Genomic DNA, 21,951 nt, shown 5'->3' with positions numbered 1-21,951 from the left:
AGTTTTCATTTTCTTTTAGTCATTGACGAAATTATTAGTCAATTTTAGTTATAGTTATTGTCTCAATGAATGGCTTCTATTTTAGTTTTTGTTTAATTTTCGTTTGGGAAAAAAATTTTCTGACAAAAATTATGAGGAAAATTATTCGTCTACGAAATTTATCACTGGTTCTGTACCAAATACAACAAAATACGTTGCATTTAGTGGGAAAAATAATAATAATAATAATAATATATATATATATATATATATTATTTTTTTAAATATATTTATTTATATATATTATATAAAATATGATTATTTATTATTATATATTAATAGACATTATTGTATTATGATTATTTATTATTTTCAAATATTTAAAAAAAAAAAAGTTTATTTTAGACCTATATATACATTTTTTTTTTTATACTGCGAGTCCATGACATTTTTATCCCATCAGAATGTAATATTGCACCAATACCTACTTAGGATTAACATTCAATCTCCAACGACACCTTCGGGAATGCTTGATGTGCGTTATAAGAACATATACTGACTGCATCATCTTTTACAGTGTGCAAAAAAAAAAAAAAAACTGCTACAAAGATCACCAAAAAAGCTGCCAACAAAAAGCTAAATTGCAAAAGCTTCAGGGCTTCCCCGCTCCGTTCATAAAAAAAAAAAAAAAAAAAAAAAAAAAAAAAAAAAAAAAAGGAGCAGAGCAGGAGACGACGAGAGAGAGGGAATGAGAGAGAAAAAGAAAAAAAATCCCTCACACGCACACGAACACTTCAAAGCCATGTCATCTGGCTCGGAGGAGAGCTGGTTTGAATTAACTTTAATTCTTCTCCCTTCTCATTCAGCAAGTGAAAGGAAGAGCAAGCGAGAGAGCGAGCGAGAGAGAGAGCGCTTCTGGTTTTCATTAGAACCAATATTCTTATCGTTTTTCCTCTGTGCTTTTCTTGCGGCTCAAACTTGATCCCCTGCAAAAGCAATGTGGCACAAGAGGAAGGGATGGGGGCTGCAGGGCCAGCATCCCAAAAAACACAGGAAAAAAAAAAAAAAAAAAAAAAAAAAGAGAAGGGACGACCGGGCTGCATTGTATAAGGTGTACAATAGGGCGCTCTAAAGATACTTGACATTATTTGGTAGCCACAGAATCGTGATCTGTCACCTTAAATTGTACCAGCCTGCTTCCAAATAAATGTGTTAAAAGTGAGCAATCCTGACACATAAACACACGTGATGATAACATTTTGCAAAACTATCTACAAAGACATGAAACATCTTTTATTAACTGTTAGCCGCCAAATGGAATCCAAGCGTTCACTGCCTTGGACGTATATAAACAGGTTCAGTTTTCAGCGGGGAGGCGGGCAAGAGGATCTCGTCCAGCAAAAAGTTTGTTTTTTTTGGGTCACAATCAGGTGTTGTTTTGGTGAACCCAATCTATCAACTAGCATTGATTACTAAACAGGGAAAAAAAAGGTGGAAACAATTTCATTTTTCTGATGAAAGAGAGGGTGTACACTGTCTTTGGGTAGGTGCTAACATAGTCACGCAATATATTTAGTACTGTCACTAATTTTAGAATTGATTCATCTACCGATTATTCAATTGATTAATCAACTAATTTGATTCATTTTAATGTTCAATACAAAAGCATCCCCCCTCCCTGATTACACACTAACTGCAAATGCTTGACAGTCCTGCCGATTGACAACAGAGCAGTTCAATAACAGTCGATGCGACGTAGGCAGCCGCCGCAGGCGCACAAGCCAATCAAGACGAGAATTTAAAAAAAAAAAAAAAAAAAGATTGCGACGGGGATCACAACAAGGTCTGGCATGCGTTAAGAAGATGTGGTGAACTTCCAGCAGGAGATTGCGTGCTCAAAGACAGCCGACTGTTGGTTTGATGTCTGTCGTTTGGGAAGTATTGGCTCGCTCGCTTGCAGACAGCACTGCAACCAATCACATTCTTTGGGGTGATAAATATACTTAAAAGAGGACTTTTGACGATTATATTGCTCGTACATAAATAATCAGACCTATGGGTGGCCTGGCCACCCATCAAGAGTGAAATTGAATAAACATGCAAATATTTGAATGACACTTTCTGAACATTCGCATTGAGTGAGCCCTTCAAAATTTAGGTTATGATGGGTTTATTTACATCATAATCATTAGAGATGTGGTTGCCCGCTTGCATAAAACAGCACACCCACCCTCAAAATGATTTCCACAAGACAAGAAATGAGCGGAATTCTTACCGGAATGCTGCCAGGTACTCTGCATCGCCCATGGGCGGTTCGAGTCCTCCGGTGAAGGCCATATTGACGTTGAAGCCCATACCGGGGCCGCTGCCAACCTGAATTGAGTTTGCCGGCAAACACGCGCCAGTCAGCGATGAATCATTTTTTTCAAATGGCTGCCGTTGAACGAGGCCGCACCTCATCGGGGGCGCCGCTTCCCGGGAAGAAGTTGCCGTCGTCGTAGCGATGCAAGGACAGGTAAAGGACGCTGGGGTCCGAGTAGAAAGCCTGCTGGGTCCCGTTGCCATGGTGAACATCCTGGTTTAGGGAAAACAAAAAAACGTTAAGGTTTACACAATGCAAAGAGAAAAAGTGTGATCAAGACACAAGAAATTGAACCTAGCGCTCAAGATTATCATCACTCTGACAACATGCTCCTCCCACATTAGTTGATGTGTGTGTCTAGTAACTAGGAGTTCATTTGGATGACTTTTTTTGGTAGGCGCTTGTCAAAGTGTGAGCCCCAGTTTAATTGCGTTTATGCATTCTGGAGACTTTGTCATGTCGGGGGGATGTTTTTCCAAACTTCCCAGGGGGCGCTACTGGGTAACAGACGACGACATCATGCTCTTCCAACATCAGCTAGCATAGCTTGAACGGTTCATATTCATTTGAAGGATTTCCGTATAGTAGAAGTTTGTCAATAGTTTGCGCCCTGGAATTTCTGTAAAATGGCTCCTTCCAACCAAAATGGCCGACTTCCTGTTCTTGAGACTCTTTTGTGCATCATGTATAAGACATTTCCATTTCATGTTAATTTCCAAACTGGGATCGGGTCAAATGTTTTCCCCAGTGGCCAAAATACTAAGGGAATTTGTCCCCCCAAAAATACTGCTTCAAACCAAAATAGCCACATTTCTTTTCACACGTCATGTTATGACAGACATACCCACCCAGTTTCTTGTCAATCAATAAAACTGGGGTTGAGGCCTAAAAAAATAAATACTGTAAATAAATAAAATTCTATCGTTTCAAATGTTTTCCTACAAACTTTTCCCGCGTCCAAACTACTAACAATCCAAAATGGCTGACTTCTTGGGCACCTTCGGGCATGGGTGGGCCCTTGAGACTTTTTCACGCGTCCCATCAAGATGGACGAATGTACCGGGACTTTTTTTCTTATCAATTGGTGAAAAAGGTGTCAGGGCTGATTTTATTTCCAACTTTCCAGGTGCACTACTGGATGACGATTGGGGGAGAGGATGTGTATGACCCTGAAAATATATTTTCATCAAAATGCAAAAAAAATAATAAAATAAACTCAGTTCCTGGCTATGTTAAGCCCCCTAAAAAAAAACTTTCAATCCTCAGAAGAATGTTAAACAGAAATTCCCAAAGATATGTGCAAAAACTAAAAAGGTCTGCTCAACAATCTGGTGCCTATTAAAAGACTCTAGTGTCTATTACACAAGAATATTTTAATACACTCGTCGCAAACAACGTCCCCGTCCGTCGTCTGGTGGCAGAGTGGCACGACAATGTGCTGGTGGGACATCTCGTCTAGCAGCAGACAGACAGATGGACAGACAGAGAGGAAATGAAAAGGCCCTTCAAAAGGCTTTAGAGAATAGCCACGAGCTGCCAGGCGCTCCACCTAGACACGAGCGCCGCTTTGTCATGCACGCTTCAAAGCGTGTTGGACGACAAGTCCTGCAAATATGTCGCGAGTCATCTGGTGATGGCTGTTTCGCCTTGCGACACGTGACACGACGAGACAAATGTCAAGGGCTTTTTTTTTTAAAGCACCATCAGCATGAATTAATGGTGCTATTTTTCAAAACGTTGTAACACGATTCTCAGTTATTAATTACTCATTGTTAGTCACCACAAAATGGTGCAAAAACCCTTGCTAAGCAGAGACATAATTAGTGTCAAGTAAGTCCATCCATCCATTTTTCGAACTACTCATCCTCACTTGGGTTGCGGGCGAGCGGGTGAGGTACACACTGAAGTCACTGTCAGCAAATTGCAGGTGCCAAGGAAGTATATATATAGTATTTAAAAAATAATAATAATAATCGACCAATATGTGCGTTTGTGAATGGCGAACCACAAATATACCGGAATCCACTGGATTTTCATCCTTAACTGTCCATCCATTTTCTTGAACGCTTATTCCTCACAAGGGTCGCGGGGGGTGCTGGAGCCTATCTCAGCTGGCTATGGGCAGTAGGCGGGGGGCACCCTGGACCGGTTGCCAACCAATCGCAGGGCACACGGAGACGAACAACCATCCGCACTCACGAACACACCAAGGGAGAATTTGGAGCGCCCAATTAACCTGCCATGCATGTCTTTGGAATGTGGGAGGAGACCCATGCAGGCACGGGGAGAACATGCAAACTCCACCCAGGAAGGCCGGAGCCTGGACTCGAAACCGAGTCCTCAGTACTGGGAGGCGGACGTGCTAACCAGTCATCAAACCGTGCCACCCAATCCTTAACTGGTACAACAAAATTGAAAATTTGGTAAGAAAAGTGACCACAAATGGGGGCCCATTTGGGCAAAGTGCAAGACCAAAATGGCTGACTTCCTGTTCACGTTTGGGCATGGACCCTTGGTTTGTTTCGACACATATGTCCACATACATATTTTTTTTTAAACAATTTTACAAATGTACAATACAAAATGTCTGAAAGACTTTTTTTTTTTTTTTTAAAGTGTAGTTTTAATAATTGGCTGGGGATCGAGTTGTGTAATGAATCCTTTTAAAACAATGGCTCCATGATACTGTGATGGAAAGACTATATATAAGTTCTGTAAACAGAGAACAAATGGTCAATTTTCACATTTCCTGTGTTGTCGAGGAGCCAATCAGGCGGCTCAGCCAGCCGACGTGTTTTCTGTGGAACTCACCCAGTCCACAATGAGGATCTTGCTGACATTGAGCCTCCGCTGCAGGAGTTTGGCTGCGATGGCCACCGAGTTGAAGTAACAGAATCCCCTGAGGACGAAGGAAAAGTCAGACGGCACACTAACACTTAAATAGGAATTTTTTTTTTTTTTTTTTAAAAAGCACTTTATTTCTATTGGCTTCCACGCACAGATATTGTTCAGCCAACATTTAAGTAACAGTGGAGCATAATTTGAAAATTGTTTAAGGGAATAACAACTATCACATTCTTTTTATAGGTATACATTAGGGGTGTTAAAAAAAATCGATTCGGCGATATATCGCGATACTACATCGCGCGATTCTCGAATCGATTCAATAATCGGCAGAATCGATTTTTTTTTTTTTTTTTTTTTTTTTAGGATTCACACCTTGAGCATGGAAGAATGTTATATGAACGGCACATTAAGCCTTAATATTTTTATTTTAATGCTGTTCAAACATGAAACAGATTACAACCTCTATAAGACTGAAATTTCAGATAAATAAATAATACATTTTCATATAAATCTTACACTCTACAAGCTTACTGATTAGTATTTTCTAAATATGAATGAAAAAAAATCGCAACAATCGACTTATAAATTCGTATCGGGATTAATCGGTATCGAATCGTGACCATTCGTATCGGGATTAATCGGTATCGAATCGAATCGTGACCTGTGAATCGTGATACGAATCGAATCGTCAGGTACTAGGCAATTCACACCCCTAGTATACATAATGCTAAAATGTTTTGTTCAATAACAAAAAAAATGTGTATACAGTGATGAATGAAAAAGCATTCATAATAAACTAAAAATCATACCACAATGAAATAACATATAATAAATGAAAAAAATACCGTATATACTGTGCTTTATACTGTAATAAAAAAACAAAAACAAAAAAAACATACTTTTCATGGAAATAAATGAATGCAAATGAAAAAAAGAACATATATTATTAATGAAAAAATATTTATAATAAAGTAAAAATCATACTAAAACTAAAAAAAAAAACATAATAAATGAAAAGAATATACATAACAGAATTTTTTTTTTTTTTTTTTTTTTTTTTTTTTAACTCGGGCTTCCATTATCGCGGGTACATTTTGTAACGTAACACCCGCGGTAAACGAGGGAGCGCTGTATATATCCACTTGTCTAAAAACGTCAGAAGGAGACACACTATATGGGAACATTCAATTTTTCATTTCAATTTTCAAGATGGTAGCATCGGCGTCTCGTTGTGATGACTGACTTACATGGGCGTGCTCTCCTCCGCGTGGTGTCCAGGTGGTCGCACAACCGCAAAACCGTTCTGGCGGAGGAGAACAACAAAATCATTTCGGCAAAGTCACTGACATTTTCCAACGACAGCTTATTGCTTACACGGTGAGTTAAAAGTGTTTTTTTTTTGTTTTGTTTTGTTTTTGGGGGACTCCCAGCGCTATAATAAGGGGACATGAGATAAATGTCCAGGGTGATGTTAAGTGAGGCAAGATGGACTAATGATGTTGAGCCAGCTGCTACGGATTAGTAGCCAGTCGGGAGATTAGCCGAGAGACAACTTGTACAGCTGGTGTTAAAAAAGCCTGCTTGTATACACAAGCGCATGAGAGACACTGGCGACTTTATTTTTATAAGTAGCAGAAAAATAGCCATACATTGGAAAAAGAGAGCGAGAGAAAAAAAAAAAAAAGAGGTGATCACGAGGGAGCACGCGGCCGCAGGTGTGAAGAGAGACGATTTACGGCATCCTGTGGCGTTGACAGTTGTTGGCGCAGGTGGAATTTGCTCATCGGGTGACCGTGCGCGTGTGTGCGTGTGTTCACATCAGGTTAAGCTGAGGGCAAGTCAATAACAGTCAACTTTAACCCCCCACTTTCATAATATTCACACAAGACGTGTGCTTCCTCTCCTACTTGGAAACGACGATGTCAATATTTCAGAGGAAATACCATTTGTAACCAGAAGAATCACATTTATTTAGACTAAATTACCTCAGTGTATTAAAAAGAATTAAATAAAGACATATTTCACACCATAAAAACAAATTGCAACCATATCAATGGAAATAATGTACTTGATGTAGCTGTACTTGAGTGATTGTGGGGGTTCGAGGTTATTTTTCTGTGGAAGCTACCCTAATGCTTTAAGACACCCCATGATGGCGTTGAAAGCCCTGGCTGATAGGAAAGTAGTAATTGGCGCTAAGGAAGTATGGAATTTATGTGGACTTTTTGTCATATGTTCATGTGTATTGTACATGCACTTCCGAGGCATTTTATCAAAAGACAGTAAAATCATCTGTTTATTGTTACGGGTAATGTAGCAAGATGAGCTTGAAAGCAAATGAACGTATTTTGAGATCATCGTTTGGGTTATATTTACAGTTTAAACTATAAAAATTCAGAGACTCAAGGGCGCATCTGCACTCGCTCATGACTTTGAACTATTGTTGATTTTTGCATTGGGATTTTTTAATGACATTGTTGCAGCATGCCTGGCGGGAAAAGAACTGACGAGATTGAAGAGATGAACTTCTCTTGTAAAAATCATTGGAATGGTCTCCGAATTACTTGAAATGAGGAAGCGCATTGAGCCAATTCTGCAGGAAATTCAGCATTTGAAGAGAGACACAAGAAAAAGAGAGACACATTGTCGCCTTGGAACAAAAAGTGGATGATTTGGAAAGGAATCTTCAATATGAACTGAGCAAGGAGTCTGGGACTGATGGACAACGATAGCAGTCAATGACTATCATAATCAATGTATATTATATGACTGATGAGTTTAGTAAGAATCGATGGGGATGGGTTTCTAATAAGCCATCGGCTTCTACCCGTCAGGCCTTCTTTCGGATGTCAATGTTGCAAATGATGTGATGTGATTGATGTAACCTGTAACGTGTCTGAAAGGAAACAATGACTCAAACAAAAACAAACAAAAATAAGCAATTATTGAAATAATATGAGGGTAGGGCTATAGTGTCATTGTAATTACGGCCTATCTGGTGAAACGGTTCCTTTGAAAAGCACCATTAGTGCGCAGAGTACTAAGCTAACGACAAGCGCCAAGTCCGCTTGGCGGGCGGCTGCCACGTCGGACCAATAAAACGGGCCTGTTAGTCGGGACGGCCAACAGCCAGAGTCTGCATGACGCCCTGCTGGCTTCAAACAGGAAGTAGGCACTCGTGCAGACAAAAGAGAGGCTGGCTGGCTGGCCGGCCGGCGGGCACCGCGGGATGCGGAAGGTCTGCTCCAGGGTTTGTGTAGTCTACTACAACCTGCCTCAGAATGGCTTGACTCGACACTGAGTGGATACAAATGGGCTGGAAAATGTCAATGAGGTTCATTAACTAACTAAAGTAACCAATTTTTTTTGTTGTTGTTTGGAAACCTTCCCTGAACTCATTTGACAAGTGACATAATAACTGTAATAATTCCGTTTAGTGACTGACTTACGTAGACTACGTGTCTACCTCTGGAACCAAACCCCCCAAACCTCGAGTCTCCCTTGTTTACTGTAGTGGACGAGTGAGCGAACCAACCTTCAGTTCTCCTGACGCAACCTTAAAGACGAGTTCCACCACCGAGCCGACGGCCAGTCGCGCCGCGCTGGACGAATGCACCTCGTTCCAAATGGTGTCGCTGTCCACCTGCAAAAACAAAACGGCCCATCTTACATGACGATAGATTTGCAGTACGCTGGTGCCTCAAGATGTGGGTTGAATTGTGTTTTCATGACCAGGCTCAGAATTCCTCAGTAAGCTGTGTGCATATTAGAAATTATTCGCAATTGATAAACAATCACGCAGTGTCATCAGTTGCGACGGTACGGAGCCCCTAAGATGACATGGTAGGTGAAAAAAACAACTTTGCGTTCCCAATCTTTGCGAGAGAACACGAAGTTGTTTTGCGAGGGAACGCAAAGTTGTTGTTTTTCACCTACCATGTCACCTTCGGTGCGCCGTAAACACTTCCGGGTCATCTTCCATGTGACCAAAAGCGACGAGGATGGAAGGTTTGTAAAAAAAAATTAATAATAATAATAATAATAATGATTTTTTTTTTTTTTTTAAATGGAAAAAAACATGAAACAAAGCAGTGGGAAAGCTTTCCCAAAGCGACTAGGATGGAGCATGTATTTCCCCACTGCTTTGTTTACACGTCGCTTTTGGTCACATGGAAGATGACCCGGAAGTGTTTACGGCGCACCGAAGGTGATATGGTAGGCGAAAAACAACAACTTTGCGTTCCCTCACAAAACAACTTTGCGAGAGAACGCAATGTTGTTGTTTTTTTCTACTATGTCACCTTCGGGGCTCCGTACTACGGACGGAGACTGGAAGAGTCACAGAAAGGCATCCACGTCCTCGGAAATGTTACTGTCTCAAACACGTGTTGTGAATTTGGTCATTCAGCTCTTTGTGAGACAACGTTAACTTGAAATAATACTCAACGTTGTTCGTTCAAAAGGCTCGAGAAGCTCAAAGTTCACCTGTAAATGTTATTTTACTTTCATTCTGAAATTTCACCCTGTGCATTTTCAATGTGTGCTTTTATCACAAGCAAGAATGAAGAAAATGACCAACACACGATTTAGGAACAATGCCAAGTCTCTGTGCTATTTTACCTCAAGGCAAGAGGTGACGTTTATGTGTGCATCAGGTGAAAAAAAAAACGTGGGAGCGTGTTGGTATGATGGAATGATGTTTCTCCGCAGGCTGACAGCTTAATTTAAGCCCCCTCCTCCCCCCGCAAGCCAGCGTGCGCATTTTGTATGCATGTGTATGACAGGAAGACAACAATTTAGCCCCCATTTTGCCGTTATAAAGAGCAGAAGTGAGCTCTGGCTCTTATTGTTCCCACCGCAGCGAGCCGTAAAGGCCATGGGAGGGGACGACGAGGTCAGGAAAGGGGAGAGAAAAAGAGGAGGATGGCGATGAAGAAAGACTTGCTTCATGGAAGTGTATGTGTGCACACTCACGCAGGTATAAGCCATCACAGCCACTTTAAACTTGGACATAAACCAAATCATTGTTCGACAAATATCCCAGTGCACCGTTATGCAAACAACACACGCATGCACAACACATCTGGTTACCATTACAAACACAGCGGAAAGGCCAGCAACAGCTTTTGTTGCCTCCGGTGCTTGAGGGGTGCTGTTTGTGTGTGCGTGCGAGGGTGGTAAGAGATTGCGTGTGCGTGTGTATGTCTGTGTTGTAATGGAATTATTATTGAGGCAAGGGGACGCAGAGTGAGTGGGTGCTGCAATTTAAAGGGATACTTCGACTCATTGAGCCATTTTCAGCAGTAAAAAGTTCAGATTTTGTCAATAATTAATGTGGTATCTTAATTATTTTTCATGTACAATTAATACCTTTAAAAAGTACCTTTTCTACTTGCTGTCAACTTATGATGACATCACCTGTGCTGAGGAAATAGGTAACGGCCAATCATGGCTCAGTTTGCTGACCAAACCCAGAAAACAGGTGAGTCGTGATTGGTCGTTACCTACTTCCTCAGCACAGGTGATGTCATCTTCAGTCAACAGCAAGTAGAAATGAAACAACACATGGAAAATGTAGTTATCAATTTAATTCTGGTCAAAATATTCACTTTTTACTACTGAAAATGACTCAATGAGTCAAGTGTCCCTTTAAGTACATTTGTTTATCAAAAAAAACATTTGGGATATTTGACTGGTCAATGGGCGAGTGGTTAACATGCCCGCCTCCCAGTTCTGAGGACTCGGGTTCGAGTCCAGGCTCCTGCCTTCCTGGGTGGAGTTTGCATGTTTTCCCGTGCCTGTGTGGGTCTTCTCCGGGTGCTCCGGTCTCCTCCCACATTTCAAAGCCATGCATGGCAGGTTAATTGGGCGCTCCGAATTGTCCCTAGGTGTGCGTGTGAGCGTGGATGGTTGTTCGTCTCTGTGTGCGATGCGATTGGCTGGCAACCAGTCCAGGGTGTACCCCGCCTGCCCAAAGCCACCTGGAATAGGCTCCAGCACCCCCCACGACCCTTGTGAGGAATAAGCGGTCAAGAAAATGGATGGATGGATGACTTGTCAATTTGATGTTGTGGTAATTCACATGTAAGTCCAGATATACTTTATTATATAATTTTGTAAAAGGCTCGATATGTAGCAGGAGTAATGACTTACCCCAACACCTCCGCATGGTAATCTCACAAACATGGGACTGATGGAACCTGAGAGCAAAGAGCAGAAGGAAAAAAAAAAAAAAAAAAAGGCAATTCAAATTATAGCTGATGGTGGAACTTGATGTCATGCAGTGTCCAAATTGGACAGATGAAAGTCAAAAGGTAAGCAGAGCTGCAGTCTCTCCAGAACCCACTCGATTTGTTGTGAATTCCTTTTTTGAAACTTCCGTTGTCATGGTAACAAAAGACCTACTAAAAAAAGCAGAACCACATACCCCAAACTGAGCAATTTCCACCAAAGTGGGGCAAGTGGGTTTTCAATAAGGTTGCTCCGATTGATCGGTTGGCCGGCCAATTTATCAGCCCCTATTTCCTTAATTTTGGGGGATCGGTGATTGGCTGATCCCTTAAAGGGATCGTTCGGATTTTTTGACATTAATCTCAATTTTAAAAAAATGTGCTGTTTGCATTATTTCACAGATATTGTTCAATGTTTTGCAACAAACAACTGAACTGAAGGTGGCTACTTATTATGAAAAACAAACAAACAATGGGATCGACAAAAATCGAGATCGGCAGGTCAGACTTTTTAAAAATCGGGGATCGGTGATCGGCCGGAAAAAATCAGTGCACCTTTAATTTTAAATGTGGGAATGTGAGAGACTTTAAAAAAAATAAAAAATAAAAATTAGACTTAGGAACTGTTTTGAGAGAAACTTGCATAGGATTTCTCCTTTAACAAATAATGTGAAATGAAATGATTGGCTGATACAGAAAAAAGTGAATTCTAGAAGAGTGAAGGAAATGTTTCCAGCATGATTGTGGCCCAGTGCACTAAGCAAAGTCAGTCAAAAAACTGACCTCAATCCCATCAAACACCTTTTCAGTCGTGAGATGGTGCTCTTGCTTTAAAGATAAAAAGCAATTGATTCCAATTCCATTGCATCTTTGAAGCATGAGTGCCATCTAGTGGAGTCATAAAAATATCGCAAGTGCTTCATGAAGCTCCATTTTCCCATCACTACTTTTGAGGCCCTCTCATCCCAACACATGGAACAAGAGAGGACAAATGAAGTTTGGATTTGAGCCTCTTATTCATGACACAGTAAGATTTTAAAATGAATGGGATCAAGTTTGGTGGTCAAACTGATTGAGCTAAATCCTCTTTTGTTTCTGCTGTGTTGCTACTTACAGTCCAGCTTCTGCCGCAGCGGGTTGGTTCCATACAGCAGAACGTGGGATTCTGAGTGGACCGTCTGGAGTTCCTCCAGTGTGGCTTTCCTTCCCCGGATGCACTGGACACAAGGGCGAAAGAAGACATCTTAAGAAGTCATTGGCTTGTGTCTCCAATGTACCAAAAACCATTGCAAGAAAATGATTCATGACGCCGTACATGTCTATTTATTCTTCCCAAATGTTGAGGAGAACATAGAACTAAGTGGTGTGTGTAAATTGGGCGGGGAGGCAAGACGATCTCTGTGTATGTCATTTGAACTGGCAGAAAGTATTAACAAGTCTCCATGTGTTTGAAGACTCCAGAAATATGAGCTGAAGGCAATTCTAAGCAATAACTGGTCAAACACTCCCCCCTACTGTTGAACGCCACAACTGCAGTCTAAAGTTGATTCACTTGCAATCAAAATGCAAAATATCATGTAGAAATGTTAAGAATATCATTATTCTCGTCGTAAGTGAAAACGAGAGAGAGAGAGAGTGGATAGAACAAAAGACAGACAGATGGACGGACAGATGGAACAAAAGACAGACGGACGGACAGACAGACGGACGGACAGACAGACGGATGGATGGATAGATGGATGATAGATGGAACAACAGACAGACAGACAGACAGACAGACAGACAGACAGATAGATAGATAGATAGATAGATAGATAGATAGATAGATAGATAGATAGATAGATAGATAGATAGATAGATAGATAGATAGATAGATAGATAAATTCCACGCAAGGGGAAATTCAGTTGTCCATCAGTAACATCAGGGAATAAATAAGATAGATAATAAAAACAAAACTGCTCAATGTGTAAGAATCAGGCGCATGCACATTCTTAAGCGACCTCATCAACTTCATGTGACACGATTATAAAACTTCCTGACGTGTATTGAATCAACTCAAGCGCATTCAAGCCTCAACTGCTCCACGGGGAGAAATGAAGTTGTCGGAATGTGAATCTGTTGTTGTTGCTGTTGTCGTCGCTATGTGAAAACTGAAGTCACCTCGCAGTGTCCCCTGAGTCCCGTTTCCTGGAGACGAGACCAGATGCTCTGGATGCGACCCGCGTGTTCCGGGTGGCTGTTGGTGTTGCCGCACATGCACTGGTGCTTCTGCATCAACGAGTCGTACACCAGACCTGAACAATACACAACACCGTGAGTCCGTGGCATTACCAAAAATAAATAAATAAATAATTTAAAAAAAAGAAAGACACATAACGTTGACAGTTTCAATCAATATCTCGTCCATTATCTCTCCTAGTTTAGCCTTCAATGAGGATAATTTGAGCTTTTTAAATGAAGATACAGAACGGCTGACATGTCAAATAAAAAAGGTTTATATGACATTAAATTAACATAATTCTGTTACCGATCTGACTACAAATCAATACAATTGGTATTGAAAGTGTGTTTTCGAACCTATTTAAAATCCAAACAAGACAACTCCAGGTGTTTCAGGCTTCTTCCTCTTTCTTCCCTTCTTTCCCTCGTTCCCTCTTTCTTTCTTTCTTTCTCTCTTTCTTTCTTTCTTTTTTCTCTTTCTTTCTTTCTTTCTTTACTTTTTTCTCTTTCTTTCATTCTTTCTCTTTCTTTATTTCTTTGTTTCTTTCTCTCCTTTCATTTTTCTCTTTCTTTCATTCTTTCTCTTTCTTTCTTTCTTTCTTTCATTCTCTCCTTTCTTTTTTCTCTTTCTTTCATTCTTTCTCTTTCTTTCTTTCTTAGCTTATTTCTCTCCTTTCTTTCTTTCTTTCTTTTTCTTCCATTCTTTCTTTCTTTCTTTCTTTCTCTTTCCTTTCTTTCATTCCTTCCTTTCTTTCATTCCCTCCTTTCTTTCTCTTTCTTTCTTTCTTTCTCACTGTAAAATGTATTCTTGTGATTGACTGGCAAGTATCCAATGAGGCTCAATGGCACAAAGCATAATGACCAGAAAAAGCTGTGTGAACCAAAACAAAAAAAACTGTTTTTGCTGCCAGCAGACCTGTGGTGAATCGTGGCTTGACCGCCGGCTCCTGCACCATGATGGGGAAGGAGGCCGAGGCCGGTGAGGACTGCGCCCTGGAGAGGGGCCGGTGAGCCGCCAGGCTGACCGACAAGCCGGCCGCCTCCATGGACGCCCGGTAGCTCCTCAACTGCTGGATGCGCTGCTGCTCCAACAGCAGGGCCTGCTGCTTTCACGCACACAAACACACGTCCATCATTGGGATTTGTCAGTGTCGCTTGACGATTGTTTGTCATTCTAGCATTTAAAAAAAAAGTTGCCACCTATGGACGCTGGTTTGCAGTTTACAATCCACAATTTTCACACTGGAGGAAAAGAAACACCTTATTTTTGTACTGGACTGACAGTGCCAGACCTCGGTTAATAGGAAAGTAGTAATTGGCGTCAAAGAAGTATTTTTGAAATCTATGCAAATCGTATAAACTGTAAACCCTTTATAAGAGTTGTTTGAAACCATACGAAACTATATTTGGTAATAGTTTGTGGTTTACGTTTTGTGTAATATGGGAGCAGGTCATCTCCCAACTCAAAGGTCGTGGGTCCAATCTTCAGCCCTTGTGTCCTTGAGCAAGACATTGAACTGCTCCTGATGCTGTGGTATCAGGAGGCGAATGAGTTAAATGGCTAGCTCGAAGGTAGAAAAGACAATTTACCAATATTGTCAATTCTTAGGAAAAAAAAAAAAAGAAAAAAAGAAAAAAAAAGATTTTGGCATCATTTACTCACAACTTTAAAATTACTCGCAAGTAGTGTTAATTTCGCCAACAAAAACTAAACAAAAATAATTTCATCAACGCACATTTTTCACCAGACTAAAACTAGACGAGACTAAAACCCTCATTAATGGGACTAAACCAGTATGCATTTTCGTCGACTAATGAAGACGAGACGAAAATGTACTTCACTTAATAAAAACTGAACTAAAATCTGTGGACATTTTAGTTTAAGAACAAAAACGAGGAAAATGATTTGGTAAAATCCTGTCTGTGCTAATCTGTCACTAGGATACTGTCATGTGACACATAGTGACACACCCCCTTTCAAATCTGCAGCTAACGAGTGCAACATGCACAAACATGAGACAGACAGGAAGTGGTTTCACAGTGAAAGGTTAAAATAATAATAATAATAATATTAATCCAACCGTTAACTAATGCTAGCTAACTTACTAGCTTGTAGCATGGAGCCATAGTAGCCACTTGTTGATTATGCTGTAATTGTGCGTCAAGTTGTTTTTTTTATCAAAACTATTTTATGTGAACTAATGTTGACCATTCCTAATCCAAAACTATCTGCTGGCAAAAAAATATATACAGCGGTTGTTCAATGATTATCCTGACTAAAACTAGACTAAAACGTTGACAGTTTATGTTGACCAAAACCAGACGAATAAAATGATGTTTTCTTGGACTAAAATGATGACTAAAATGTCAGATTTAGTTGACTAAAAATTTACTAAATAAAAACAGGATGAGGTTGACAAACTATGTAAAAAAGTGACTAAAACTAACTTAATTTAAAAATGGCTGATAACATTAACACTACTTGCCCTGCGATTGGTTGGCAACCAGTCCAGGGTGTCCCCCGCCTACTGCCCAGAGACAGCTGAGATAGGCGCCAGCAGCCCCCGCGACCCTTGTGAGGAATAAGCGGTCAAGAAAATGGATGGATGGATTAACACTACTCACAAGCAGCCTGCCAGTGTGGGCTGCATGTTCATTCTCTTGCCACAAGATGGCGCCCTTGGCACAAAATCAAACCTGCGATTCCAGATGGCAGCTGCCAAATGGATGCATGCACGAGTTGAAAGAACACATAGGTGGAAAAAGTTGGTGGAAACACAAACTGTGAATTTTATATGTACAGAAAACGACTTTGAGCACTGCAAATGATTTGAAACAAACGAGACAAGTCTTCAATTAAGCGCACGAGCGCTCATTGGCCATTTGGAGTAAGTAGTGTAACATACTATCTGATGGAAACTAAAGCCAAAATGTTGGTGCGTTCTCCACTCTACAAGTCATCAAGTCATCCCGACAGGCGTGTCGGCTTACACCACGGGCGCCATGGCGACAGCCCGAGGAGCGTCTTGATTGAATTTAGCTGAGCACGGCGGGGATGGACCAGACAGGAAGAGGATGCGACGTCTCCCGACTGCGTTACGGCAGCACACGCGTGTTACGTCTGCGGGCCTGAAGATGTTATCGCCGCTGCTTTACTCCAGAAACAAACAGGATCTGTTCGTGTCATCTCTTTGGCTTACAGTGTTGCATATGAGATCAGCAAAATATATCAGGAGCACAATTTGATGAAATACAAGGCAAGTATGCAACATACAATATAATATGTATGTTTAACTTATGGCCAGGGATTGGTTCATGATTGTCTTACTTTATATTTTTTGTTGCTTAATATGATGTTAAGTTTTCTTGTTTGCTTCATCAATTGCTTTTTGTTTTTCTTTATTATTATTTTTGCTTTTTACAAGTTTTGGCTTAATAATTTTCATTTATTTTTTTCCATTAATTCTAATTATTGTTACTGCCTTTTTTTTATGAATGTTCGAAATAAAAATTGAAAATAAAAAAATAAAACCAGAAAACATTCTTGAAAACAAAATTGAATAAAAATGAACGCGCTTTTATAAACTGAAGCTACTTCTTACATTTGTAAAATGAAAACTAACTTTAATTATTAGCAAAAACATTCTTTGTTTTCATCTTTGTCAATTAATATCATATGCGATTTTTTAAAATCTACTTATTTTGTTTGGTTTTGCTGTAGTCCATGCAAAAGATGGAAGGTCAAACAATCTTTGAGAATTTTAGTAGATTTTATGACAAAATATTTAGAATTGCCTTTTTTTTCTGATTTAAAACTAACAAAACTTAATTAAAAGGAAGCATTTTGGGGGAAAAAAATAAAATAAAAAGATATATACAGATTAAAAACACTAACATAAATGAATAAAATGTTAAAATAAACAATAATAAATAATAATAATAATATTAATAATAGGAATAATGAAAAAATAAATATTAAATACACTAACATAAATAAATAAAATTTTAAAATAATAATAATAATAATCATCATCATCATCACCATAAAAATAGATAAATAAATACATAAATAAATAAACAAAAACAAAAAAACAATAAACAAACTTCAAACAAGAAAGGCCATATACCCACGGTTTAAATCCCAAACGTTTTGACTGTGAGGCAGAAATGCTAACCACTATGGCACCGTGCTGCCGCCTTGCATAATTTCCCTGTGCAAATAAAACTGTCAGAATAGTTAAAAGGAGTGTGAACGTGGTGTTTTATTGTCCATCTGCCATGCATGTCTGCTTGCTCCCACTGACTTCCTTAAAAAAAAAAAAAAACACTCCAACATTCAAGCAAAAAAAAACAAACTCAGTGTTGCATAATTAGAGCGAGCGATTGTGAGAGGGAATTACTGCATCTCGTTTTGTGTCCTCACCTGTCGGAAGAGGAGCTCCTCCTGCTCTTGAGGCTCGAGGGGCTCCTGCTTGATGGCCAGGGTGGAGGACGAGGAGGACGAGAGACCCTGGTGCTCCCTCAGTTCCTCTTCCGTCTCCTCCGGGTGACTCTGGTGCTGCCTCGACGATACGGACGCCGCCGAGCTGGCGGCCGAGCTCGGCTCGCCCGGTTTGGACATCATCTGAGCGGAAAACAAAACGTGACGATGGTAGATTATTTCTCGTTTCAGCATGTAAATTCAGGTCCAAATACAAGGGAAGCTAATTTTGAGTTTTTCAAGATATGAACTGTCGTTATGACCTTTTTTTTTTTACTTGCAAACAAAAATTTAGCTCAGTAAAGCCTGTTTAGCTTAAAGCTAACGCATAATGCGGGCCACCATACTAACAAAAACCAGCATATTAAATAGTTAAACAACAATAATAACAATACTCACAGGCCTATATGCTTTATCTTTGATAAAAATCCACAGATAACTATTTTTTGTTTTGTTTTACACATTAACATATTACAACATAAGACCAAGATAATGACATTCAAGCATTCATGTACACCACCAAAAAAAAGGGCTTATTTTCCAATTTCATTCCCTCTGCTGTAATGTTAAACAAATATATGCAAAACAGGCAAATGTTCTGCCTGTAAATGATTTATTGTCGTAAGCGGTAAGGGACACCCCACCTCAAAAATAAAAATAACTAATTTGCTCCCAAAAACATATAAATAGCTCTAATTTAAATGTTTTAAGTGTCCCAAAGACATATTTACAAGTTATTTAAGTATATATATATTTTTTGGGCTAGAACATACAGAAGGCTTTGACGCAGCCTCTCAACTGCATAGAAGGGGTGAAGCAATGGTAGTAATTACAAAAACGGCCAGCAGGTGGTAGCAGAGTATAAGAGATCGATCAGGGGCATGTTGAAAACAAGCTGATTTCCCCACAGTTCTAAACAGATTTGTGAACAATAATGAGACTTAGCTATAATCTAATGCTAATTGCTGCAAAACGGAAACAGATAGAATTTGTTTTTTTCCTTTTTTTTCCTGATGAAAGAAGAGACTCCAATCTTTCTTTTAATACATTACATGTTTTATAGCAATAGAACACAATATTCTGTGGGCCTTGCCAAATCCGTCAAAATCCAGTAAAACAGCAGGGAGCAAAAGGGAAAGTGAAAATGGCTGGGAGTCAATTAGTTAATATTTAAAAAAAAAAAAATCTTCATTGTACATGTTTTAATTAATGAGCCAATTAATTGGAAAGCACAATTTTAATTTTGCCAAATATCGCACATATCTGCCTCAAAAAGTCCATATCAATCGGGTCCTAACTTGAGTCCGTTGAGAATTCTTCTTTGTTGTGTTGTATGTATGCATTATACTGCCCGCAGGTGGCCAAAGAGCACCCACAAGGACTAGCACAACGTCCATTGAATTGATGCAAAAACAAAAAAAAATGTGGCAAGAACTGCTTAATTCTTCATTGTATTGATTCATGCCAGTAATGTATGTTCTTACAAAGCACAATATTCTAAAGTGCTATTATTTCTTGTAAAAAATAAAAATAAATAAAATAAAAAATAAAGTCAAGTGAGGTTACATTCAAATCTTCCTCGCAGTTTTAAAGGGGCAAACTCACATAATGACAAAAGCGGATCTTGTTTTTTTTTTCAAATCACCCAAAAGTTGTCTGATCACTCCAACGACAAACATTCATTAGCAAGCAAAGCGGACCGGTTCTCAGAAAGAACTCTTGTTTGTTTCAAGACTAAATTAAGTATGGCCAACTTGTCCGGGCCTGCGTCAAAGGAAAAACACGGAGGGAGCAAATGATAGCAGCTACAAAAAACACACTCAAGGAAATAGAGAAAGTTTTTTTTGTTTTGTTTTGTTTTAGAGTCTTTTTGTGATTGAGGTATTAGTCCGTCATCGAGTACCTTGTGTAGGTCAGATATGGAGTGGATCCGTGTTTGTGCATGCAACACACGCACGCACACGCACGTTCAGACACACACACTTGGCTGGCATATTGCCCAGGGAACAGTTCATTGACGTCAGAGCGCAGCCTCTTGCCTCATCCCCCCCGTCCCTCTTTTCCAAACAAACTCAAAACAAGCATTCACTCCCGCAACACTGATTCGCAGCCGTCCAACTCTTTTCTCTTTCCTCGCTCCGACGCCTTTCACACCGCAGGATAAGAGCGGCCTTTTGTCAAAAACGCAAGACACTGCACACGCCGGCTGAACCAAAGGGGAGCAAAGTAAGGGAGTGTGGGAAGTGTACATGATTCTCTCGTTTGCATATATTTTGATGGCAACTTTCCCCCAATAGAGTGTTGAAATTGATAAAGGACAAGTTGAAGTCCTGTTCAGTGCTGGGGCTACAATCATGTCCAAAAAATGTCATAAAAACAAGTTTGTGACCCCCCCAAAAAAAAAAAAAAAAAAACAGAGAGAAAGTTTGTGGAAAAACCATGTCAAGCAGTTTTGTGCTTTTGTGACACCTCACTTCCTCTCCCTCATAATCGACGTGATAAGGCGAGAGTCACCTCCTAATATTTAACTTCGACTCCAAATAATCCAAAACGATGCGCACTGTCGCCATCTACAGCGATCTATTAGTCACCGCCGTGGTGTAACAAAGCGGAATTTCAAAGACAAGCTGGGCGAGAGCCTCCTCCACCACCTTCCCCATTGAAAACCACATTTGACGAATATAGTCGTCAGCAGGGTTATTATAGTTTTGGAACTTTCATTTTAGTTAGTTTTGATTTCATTTTTTTTAATTTACTTAGTTTCAATTAGTTTTGAGGGTGTTTTTGTTAGTTTTTATTAGTTATAGTTATTTAATAAATGCTTAGGTTTAGTTTAGTTTTAGGTAGTTTCAGTATTAGTTTTAGTTTTTAAAAGAAATGTGTATTACCTTTGCACAATATTTTAAAAAAACACCACAGGAGCGACATCATCTGAAGGTGCTGCTGCTAGATGACATCACTTATGTTAATATAAAAATAAATCTATTTCAAATCACATTTAAAATCATCCCCAAAGGCTCATGCATTAAATTAATTACCAAAAACTAAAATGAAGGACATTTTTTTCCTATAATTAGTTTTGTAAACATAAAATGTAGTTTGTTAGTTTTCGTTTTTTCAGAAAGCATTTTTGTTTTTATTTTATTTCATTAACGAAATTGTTTTTTGAAGTTTAGTTTAGTTTTTTTTGTTACTTTTACTTTTACGTTTCATTTACTAAAATAACATTAGTCATCAGTAGGGCTGTGCAAATAATCGAAATTCAATTACAATTTCAATTATTACATTCCACAATTATAAAATTAGCATAATAGTGAAAAAAAAATATTAATATTAATTTTGAGTTGTTTGCGTTGTTTAAATATATAAATTTGCACCTTTTTATTTAAAAATAACAAATGTAATAAATTTTGTTTCATAAAAAGGAACTTACATAATTTTATTAGTCTTAATATTTTTTACGTTTAAACCGTAAAAAAAAAAAAAAAAATTAATACTAATTAGAGTTGATGGTGTTATTTAAATTTATACATTTGCACCTTTCTATTTTAAAATCACAAATTTAATAAATTTTGTTTCATCCAAAGGAACTTGTATAATATTATTAGTCAATATTTTTTACATTTAAACATTTTCTTGTTTTGTACCAAAAAATAAATGATCATCCTAATCGTGTTTTCAATTATTACCTATGATTACTATTAATATATGTGATTAATATATTCGTAATAATCAAATAGTCCTAGTCGTCAGTGGCAGTGAATGAGTTTAATTAAAGTAGTACAGTATATAGGTCAACCTGATTGAAATAAACAGTCATTGATCGGCACAC

At 39.0% G+C, this 21,951-nt stretch overlaps 1 protein-coding gene across 8 annotated transcripts in view; it reads right to left on the bottom strand.

Moving 5' to 3' along the window:
- The window catches only part of LOC144030189 (histone deacetylase 4-like), a 112,407-nt gene that overhangs the window by 19,394 nt on the left and 71,062 nt on the right, over positions 1-21,951 (bottom strand). For all 8 annotated transcript variants that reach the window (XM_077536253.1, XM_077536255.1, XM_077536254.1 and 5 more), the window contains 10 exons: positions 18,063-18,263; positions 14,556-14,742; positions 13,580-13,713; positions 12,533-12,635; positions 11,342-11,388; positions 8,724-8,831; positions 6,436-6,491; positions 5,153-5,240; positions 2,435-2,554; positions 2,255-2,352 (listed from right to left, as the gene is read on the bottom strand). In XM_077536253.1, the coding sequence (XP_077392379.1) occupies positions 2,255-2,352; positions 2,435-2,554; positions 5,153-5,240; positions 6,436-6,491; positions 8,724-8,831; positions 11,342-11,388; positions 12,533-12,635; positions 13,580-13,713; positions 14,556-14,742; positions 18,063-18,263 (1,142 nt within the window). The remainder of the gene's footprint in view (positions 1-2,254; positions 2,353-2,434; positions 2,555-5,152; positions 5,241-6,435; positions 6,492-8,723; positions 8,832-11,341; positions 11,389-12,532; positions 12,636-13,579; positions 13,714-14,555; positions 14,743-18,062; positions 18,264-21,951) is intronic.

This window comes from Festucalex cinctus, chromosome 11, assembly GCF_051991245.1.
Source record: "Festucalex cinctus isolate MCC-2025b chromosome 11, RoL_Fcin_1.0, whole genome shotgun sequence".
Lineage (NCBI taxonomy): Eukaryota > Metazoa > Chordata > Actinopteri > Syngnathiformes > Syngnathidae > Festucalex > Festucalex cinctus.
This window is presented reverse-complemented; position numbering and strand designations above follow the sequence as displayed.